The sequence below is a fragment of the Arachis ipaensis genome, chromosome B07 (genome assembly GCF_000816755.2).
Source record: "Arachis ipaensis cultivar K30076 chromosome B07, Araip1.1, whole genome shotgun sequence".
Classification (NCBI taxonomy): Eukaryota; Viridiplantae; Streptophyta; class Magnoliopsida; order Fabales; family Fabaceae; genus Arachis; species Arachis ipaensis.
In genome coordinates, this window is record NC_029791.2 from 95,540,067 (window position 1) to 95,548,014 (window position 7,948).

General features: G+C 40.8%; 2 protein-coding genes across 2 annotated transcripts; one reads left to right on the top strand and one right to left on the bottom strand.

The window, feature by feature from the left end:
- LOC107607450 lies at window positions 475–2,526 on the bottom strand. The gene is made up of 3 exons (XM_016309406.1): window positions 2,397–2,526; window positions 2,053–2,262; window positions 475–1,832 (listed from the first exon to the last, which is right to left on the bottom strand). The coding sequence occupies exons 1-3, from the start codon at window positions 2,524–2,526 to the stop codon at window positions 475–477; spliced, it is 1,698 nt and encodes a 565-aa protein (XP_016164892.1).
- On the top strand, window positions 3,826–7,333 carry LOC107609581 (AT-hook motif nuclear-localized protein 10). The gene is made up of 6 exons (XM_016311583.2): window positions 3,826–3,850; window positions 4,586–5,287; window positions 5,943–5,995; window positions 6,088–6,219; window positions 6,445–6,603; window positions 6,692–7,333. Exons 2-6 carry the CDS (start codon window positions 4,753–4,755, stop codon window positions 6,947–6,949), a joined length of 1,137 nt encoding a protein of 378 aa, XP_016167069.1. The 5' UTR covers window positions 3,826–3,850; window positions 4,586–4,752; the 3' UTR covers window positions 6,950–7,333.

Here is a 7,948-nt window from a genome sequence, read left to right on the forward strand (position 1 = left end):
GCATTGCTTACATCGCCTAGGACCACGCAACATCCGAGTGTCCATCTCATTCAAGAACCGGGTCATCCTTGGCCGACCTTTGGATACCCGTCTTAGGAATGGATTACCTACGAATCGAGGTCCATGGTAAACAGCCCATGTTGTCGGATTCCCGAGTGGCCTAAACCTAGCCCTGTACACTCGTCGAATCTGGTCCATCTTGTAGACATCATGTACATACAGTTGCCAATCAAGACGTTGGTTTGCACAACAAGCAAACACATGTCGACACGGAAGCCGATCCACTTGGAACTCACCACAGTCACACCGTTGTTGACGGAGGTCCACTGTATACTCCACACCACTAAGACACTCACGCACTTCGAATACCTCATTCTGTCGGTCAAAGCAACTAACTTGGATGTTACCTGCTGCCCGCTGATTTGCATGTAGTTTGGAGGTTACAAGTTCAGAGAACACATGTCCTGCATTAATTCAAGCCTCAGCTTCGGCTCTTTTTCGGGTGAACAATTCATTAAGCTTGTAAAATGTTGCCTTAACAAGTGCAGTGACTGGAAGATTGCGAGCCCCTTTCAATACCGAGTTGATGCATTCCACTAGATTGGTTGTCATATGACCCCATCGATATCCCCCATCAAATGCCAAAGCATACTGCTCACGCGGGATTCGATCCAACCAGTTGGTATAAGCCTCACCCCGCTCACGTAAACGCTGATAACGCGTCTCGTATTCGTGAACTGTTCGCGAGTAACCTGTCACATAAAAAAGGGCCCACCATAAGAAACATTCATCATAATAACTGAGTCCAGGAGTAAATGTAATCGTAAATATCATATCGATGTTGACAATAAGCTTCTGTAGATACGGAGCCTTGAATTTTCTCAGAAAGTTGGACTCTATGTGTCTGATGCAAAACATGTGGAATGCTCTGGGAGGAGACCAAGCTCCGTGACTACGAGCAATAGCAGACCTAATGGAGTCATGTCGATCGGAGATAAGGCCCACACCATCACGTGTCACAACATGCTGTCGCAAGTTACTGAGAAAAAAGTGCCAAGCCTCAGATGTCTCTCCCTCAACTATGGCAAATGCAATCGGGACGATGTTGTTGTTGCCATCCTGTGAGACTGCAACCAACAAACAACCCTTGTACTTTCCATACAAATGAGTTCTGTCTACCTGCACTATTGGCTTGCAATGTCTGAAGGCTCTAATACAAGGATAATAACTCCAGAAGACTCGGTTTAGCACACGAATATTAGGAACCAAGTCATCTCCCTGGTACGCAGGCATTGTTTCAAAATGAACAACTGCGGATGGCTCCTTGTGAATCATGGCCTCAAACCATATCGGCAAGGCTTCGTACGAAGCTTCCCACCCTCCGAAAATTGACTCCACTGCCTTCTGTTTAGCCAACCATGCTTTGTGATAACTGATGGTGTAGTTAAACTTTAACTGTACTTCCGCAATCACTGATTTCACCCTAATAGACGGGTCAACTTCTACCAACGGCTTTATTGCTTCTGCAACTGTGTTGGAATCCAGCTTCAAATGATCTTGAGAAATGGTGGCCCTAGTACAGGTGTGACTACCGTTGTACCTCCTTATCTCCCAACAGAACTTTCTGGACATTTTGCTCACCCTGATCAGCCAATCACATCCTGCATGATACTGGGTGCATTTGGCATAGAATGTCGTCGGTTCTGACTCATGCACCTGATAATCTACACCTCTGCGGATTGTATAATCTTTCATCGCCTTAATTACTGCCTCCCTAGAACTGAATTCCATCCCCACAGTAAATTCACCATCCGGCATAAGGGGAAGCTCTGCTGCAATAACATCACAAATTTTAGAGTTGTTAGAACTAATAATGTAATAAACTAATAAGCACAGAAAAATGGAAAACGTACTTCTCAAAACCGAACCGGTTATCGAACCGGTCATTTTGGTCGACCAAGCTGGTCCGATTGAACTGACCGGTCCGGTCCAACCGGCCGGTCCGGTCGAACCGTCAACTCCTGTGCTAATGCCCTGCTTAGGAGGACCGACCAATCCGGTCTAGATGGCCGGTCCAATCAAATCGGTCATTTTGGTCGACCAAGCTGGTCCGGTTGAACCAACCAGTCCAGTTGAACCGGTCGGTCCGGTCGAACCAGTCGGTCCAGTCGAACCGGCCACTCCGGTAGAACCGACCAGCCCTGTCCAAGTGTCTGCCCCGGTCGAACCGGCCGAGCCAGTTTGATTCAATCACCAATTTGACTATATTAAACGTTAAACAATTACTAATTACATGCTATATTTTGCCTATTTACCCTTGTCTTAATTATTTGTCCTAAACACAACTCATGCACAAATCATACTATCACAAATCTTAATTTAAATTAATGGCGCACCTGCATTTACATATTGAGGATACTCCGGTGCATGCATGGCATCCAAATCCAATGACCGCATGAAACTCGGCTCCACAAACGGCTGCTGATTTGCTAGTGCATTTGCCACATCCACTACATCTGCCACCATAGTCTCGTCAGCTTGATCTTCGTTTCCACCCGGATCAACGACCTCGTAGTTACTTTCGAACTCTTCTTCACTATCACTGTTGTAATCTTCCAATTCAATATCTCGGTCCGCTGCAGATTGCTCGAACTCGATGTACAATTCGATAAACGTCATTCGCGACCGACTTTCAAGATACACTGAAAACATTTCTTGCATGCTCACTTCGTCAGTCACGTATTTCGTTTGAAATTGCACGAACCCACCAAAGACAGATATAGGATATCTGTACAGAATACACGACACTCTCCTAGATATTTCAAAATCCATCTTCTCACATATGACCCCTTTTAATTCTTCAAATGACAGTGTGAATGGAATAATAATATCTAACGAATTATCACACACAAATTTCACTCCTTCTGATGTTTGTAATAAAATATGGCCATCATAATACACTTTTAATCTTACTCTATCATCCATGATAATAGAGAAGAAGAGATCTACAAATAAAGAAGAAAAGATCTGCAAAGAAGAGATTTAGAGAGTTGTAGCAACGAAGAAGAAGAATGAAATGAGCTGCTCAGATTCGGTGGGTGCATCAATATATATATATATACCACACTCAAATCGGACCATCCAATCGGATGTATGGCCATTCGAAATTTTAAGAACAAAAAAATCGGACGGTCCGATTACCAGAAAGCCCGCCCAAAAAATTTTCTTTACCCAAAATCGCTGGGTCCGATTTTGGTTAGCAACATTTTTTGAAATAGGCCCTCAAATCGGTTGGTCCGATTTCCTTCGGTAAAAAAAAACCAACACTCTTCCGCATGCTACAAATCGTTTGGTCCGACTTCAATGCATGCACCATCACTGCGCACAAATCGGACGGTCCAATTTGTGACCCTCACCCCCTGCATGAAATCGGACCGTCCGATTTTCCTCCGTCAGATGACCGCCGTCACACACTTGTTAAACACCACTAACCTCCATAAACGGGCGTTACACCAAACCGTGCATCATATCCGAAAAAATTAGCCCATTTTTTATCCATTGTTTTTGAACCCTTTTATCAATAACTTGAAAATTGATAGTTTTTTCGAGGGACATGACAATCAAAGACAATTTTCATGGCCTATACTAATCTTCATATTTTTCTAAGGATCCCTCAGTGGTTGGCTTAAGAATGGAAGGAGCTTGATTTTCCATGATCAAATTCAAAATTAAGTCCTCAATATATAATCATCTGACACCATCTCCAGAATTTCATTTAGATTAAGTTTATCAAACTTATTTTTCATCGCCATATTTTAGTAAGCAAATTCCTTTTCCATAGAGTTATTTGGTAAGTTAAAAGAAATTTATTATTTATTGTTATTGTTATTATTATTATTATTATTTTCTCCCTTTTGTCGTTCTTCATTTTATTTCTCCTCCTTTCCATGTGTTCTTTTATTTTTAATTTAACTCGATTCTGCTAGCCAATTAAGAAAACAAACAAAAAAAAACACCATTTTCGCAATATGAAAATTCCAAATTGATGCTCTAAAATTATATACTTTTTAATCAGCGGACTCACTCAATTTAATTAAAACAATCCTTTTATTCCAAAAGAATTTTCTGTTTTCACGATTCTCGGAAGTAAAATATGTAACTTGACTATCATCAGTGTGTGGCCGATTTGGGGAGTTTTACTGCAACACTGCCCGATAATGTGAAATTAGGGCTACGGTTTTTCCCTCCCTTTCCTTCGGCGTTCTGATTTTGGGGGCAAAATCAAATTTTGTAAGAGCCGGTCCAAAATTTTTAATCCGGTGCGCGAATGCGAAATTTCAAAACCACCAAGAAAAAAAAAAGGAAAAAGAAGAAAAGAAGGGTTTTCAATTTGATAGGAGGGATTCGTTTGTTACTTTCGAAATTTGAATTTGAATAATTGAATGAGGTTTAGTTATGATGTGTCCGGAAGCAGAAAAAGGAAAGTTGATGATTGTGTGTGGCGGGGGGCAGAGGGGGTAAGGGAAGTGTTGTCAATTTGTCATAGTTATTATTATTGTACCCTAAATTGAATGTTCCTATTCAGATTAGGGTTTATATCTCTGTACGGCCAAAACCAGAAGCAGATGAGAACGTTAACATAAATCCTGTATTGTTGTGGAATCCACAGACACTGAGAAACAGCAAGCGAGAGAGAGAGAGAGAGAGAGAGAGAGAGAGAGAGTGTGTGTGAAAAACTGAAAAGTGAAAAGCATGTCGGGATCGGAGATGGGAAGCAGAGAAGGCTTCACCGTTGGGCTTCACAGCCATAACAACATGCGTTTGGACTTTTCTGATGGCCCTGCTCTCTACAGCAACAGCAACAACAACCCTCTTGCGCCACCTTCTGCTTCTCCAACTTACCACCCTTCCACCGCAGTCACCGCTGCTCCTATCAACATCAATGGCAGCGCGGTTGGCGGCATCGAATCGGTGGCGGCGCTGCCACAGGGCGGCCACATCGGGAGTAGCTCTGAGCCGAAGAAGAAGAGAGGGAGGCCAAGGAAATACGTACCGGATGGTGGCGGCGTAGGGTTAGGGTTGAATCCAGATTCTTCTGCTCCTGGTATGACCGTTAACCACAGCCAGAACCAGAATCCGAATCTGAATTCGAGCTTGAACCAGAATCAGTCCGGTGGCGGAGCTATGTCGCCGGGAATTGCTTCCGCCACACCTAATTCTAATTCCGGGAAGAAAAGGGGAAGGCCTCGTGGCTCTCTCAACAAGCATCCTCACTTAAAGGGTCTTGGTAATTGCTCTTCTTTTATAGTCTTTGCTTTCAAGCTTTGAGCTTTTTTAGTCTTTTTTTTTTATTGCTAAGGTGTAGTTCTAATTTGTTGTTCTCGGTCTTTTCTTTCTTTTATTTTTTTAAGCTTTTCGTGGTGTGTAACAATTTTTAACATTATTTTTTTTGGCTTCGCTGTGGTTTGTATATAATATTGCTCTATTTTCTGACGGTATACGTTTTGATGGTGTTTGATCGTTTTAAAATATTGGTTTAAGCACTTAAGCTACAACGTTGCTGTGGGTCACTCTGTAACTTTCTAATTGTAAATTGGAGAAGGTGAAGGTGGATAGATGCTTCTTGTATTGTAATAATCTATTTATCTGCAGGAACTCTTTGGGACCAATTCCATCCTGCTCTCGAGTTTGGATTCCCTAATTTTTTCTAAAATGACACTTTTGCCCGTGTATCATATGTTCTTTCTTTTTTTGGTGTGATTTTTTCTGCCGGTTTGTAAGCAATGTCCTATTTGCCTTGTATTCCTGTAACATGAGCAAACTTTAGCTATGTTCATCTGCAAATTAGCCTCATATAAATGTGCATGGTTTTACAATATTTTCATTATGGAATTTAGCTATTGAGTTTCAGGGTAGTTTCTCACAGAAATTCTCACTTGCAGGATTGGCAAAACTTACTTTCACTCCGCATGTTCTTACTGTGAAATCTGGAGAGGTAATACTATCTTGGTTCTGATTCTAGTAATCTCCAAACATTACTGCTTCATTCCCCTTGAGATAACATGATTTTTTATATTTTTTTCCCAGGATCTGGGAGTAAAGGTTACGTCCATCTCCATGGATGGTCCAAGAAATATTTGTATCTTAACAGCAAATGGAACCATATCTAATGTAACACTTAGCCAACCTTCGATACCTGGAGGAACTGTGACTTATGAGGTTATTAAACATCTGAACGTCTGAGCAACTTCTCACTGTGTCCTTCTCATTTTGTCCTTTTCATTTGATTGAATTCATCTTCGTGCCAAAAATTCATTAGATCCCTCGATATTTCTTTTAACTGCAAATGTCTTTGATCAATCTCTTGTAGACTGTTAAGAGTTTTACATGTATTATTGTTTTCATTTATCAAAGCATTGTGAAAACTGGTATTTGGGTTTTCAGGGACGATTTGAGATCCTGGCACTCTGTGGTTCTTTTCTTCTTTCTGAAAATGGTCAGTTCCAAAGAACTGGTTCTTTAAGTCTGACCTTGTCTGGGCCTGATGGTCGGGTTATGGGTGGTGCAATCGCAGGTGTTTGTGTAGCTGCTTCCCCAATTCAGGTACATTGGATTTCTTGATTTGTTCCTGTATAATGCAGAAATTTTAAAGCGGAAAAAAGCATATCCTCGTGTTCTTAATGTTTTGCAGATAGTTTTCGCAAGCTTCCTTGTAGATGGTGGTTACAAGAAAATGAAGTCATCGAACCAGAATCAGAACCAGAACCAGAACCAGATGGGGACCTTAGCTTCCTCCCCTAATGTTCTCCCGGCAGGTCAAAGCAGCTCGCCATCGCATGGCACTCTTAGTGAATCTTCTGGTGGAGCCGGGAGCCCACTTAACCTGAGTACAGATGTTTGCAATAACAATAACACCCCACAAGGAATTTCTGGAATGCCCTGGAAATGAAACTCTGGTAGCTAGTTTGTGTATTGGATTTGGCATGGGGTGGTCAGGCTCCACGCACTTGTTATGTTCTTACTTATCTGTCTGCTTGCTGCTTTAAGCATCCACGAGACAAACATGTAACATTAGCTTTTCTGTATTATTAGTGCAAGATTAAAAGAAAAAACATTGTGTAGGTTAGTTTTCTGCTTTAGCCATTCTGAATATGGGTGATTTAAGTAGTTCAGGCTGAATGGGATGTGATTTAGGAGTATGTAGCATTAGCAGATGGCAGTGACTGGTCATCTGTTTCTTGTTACTTTTACTTGATGCTGGAAACCACCTCCTTGCAACCCAGTTGTTTAATGGTAATAATTATATCTAGTTTAAACCATTTTCCCTGGTTGATTTATTTTTGGGGTGTAAGAAACTGTTCGCTTTTTGGGAGTAGCTTTTATTAAATTAAAATATTTGGGTAAGATTAAGTGGCATTAATCGTCGATATAGTTCACTAGTTCTGATGAAATAATTATTGATTGTTTGACGTTTTCCTTAATGAAATTATCCAAATCTGTATCCACGTGTTTTTTTTTTTAAATGGTAAACGGGGCCAAAGGCCCAAGAAACTAAAAAAGACTACATTATGGTGGGTCTAGGGAAGCACAAACTTCTAACTGCTTCCAGGTGCTGAGAAAGAAAGGCAGGGTTTCTTCAAAGCATTGGAGTCCCATCGGAGCTTCCTGAGTAGGATGGCAAGGGCTTGTTTTTACTCTACTCGATTTCGTGTCGTCCTACAATAATTCACATAGAATTCGTCTCATTCCTATCCGCAGGTATTCGCCCCCTTTTACCTGTTCCTATAATTATTAAAATTCAATAAATAAAATAAAATTTTAAAATTTATATACCTATCATTATATATATAATATAAATTAAAATAAAAATTTAAATATAATATAATATTATTAATTATTTTACTAATTATATATATATATATATATACTAAAATTAGGTTTTTCCCCC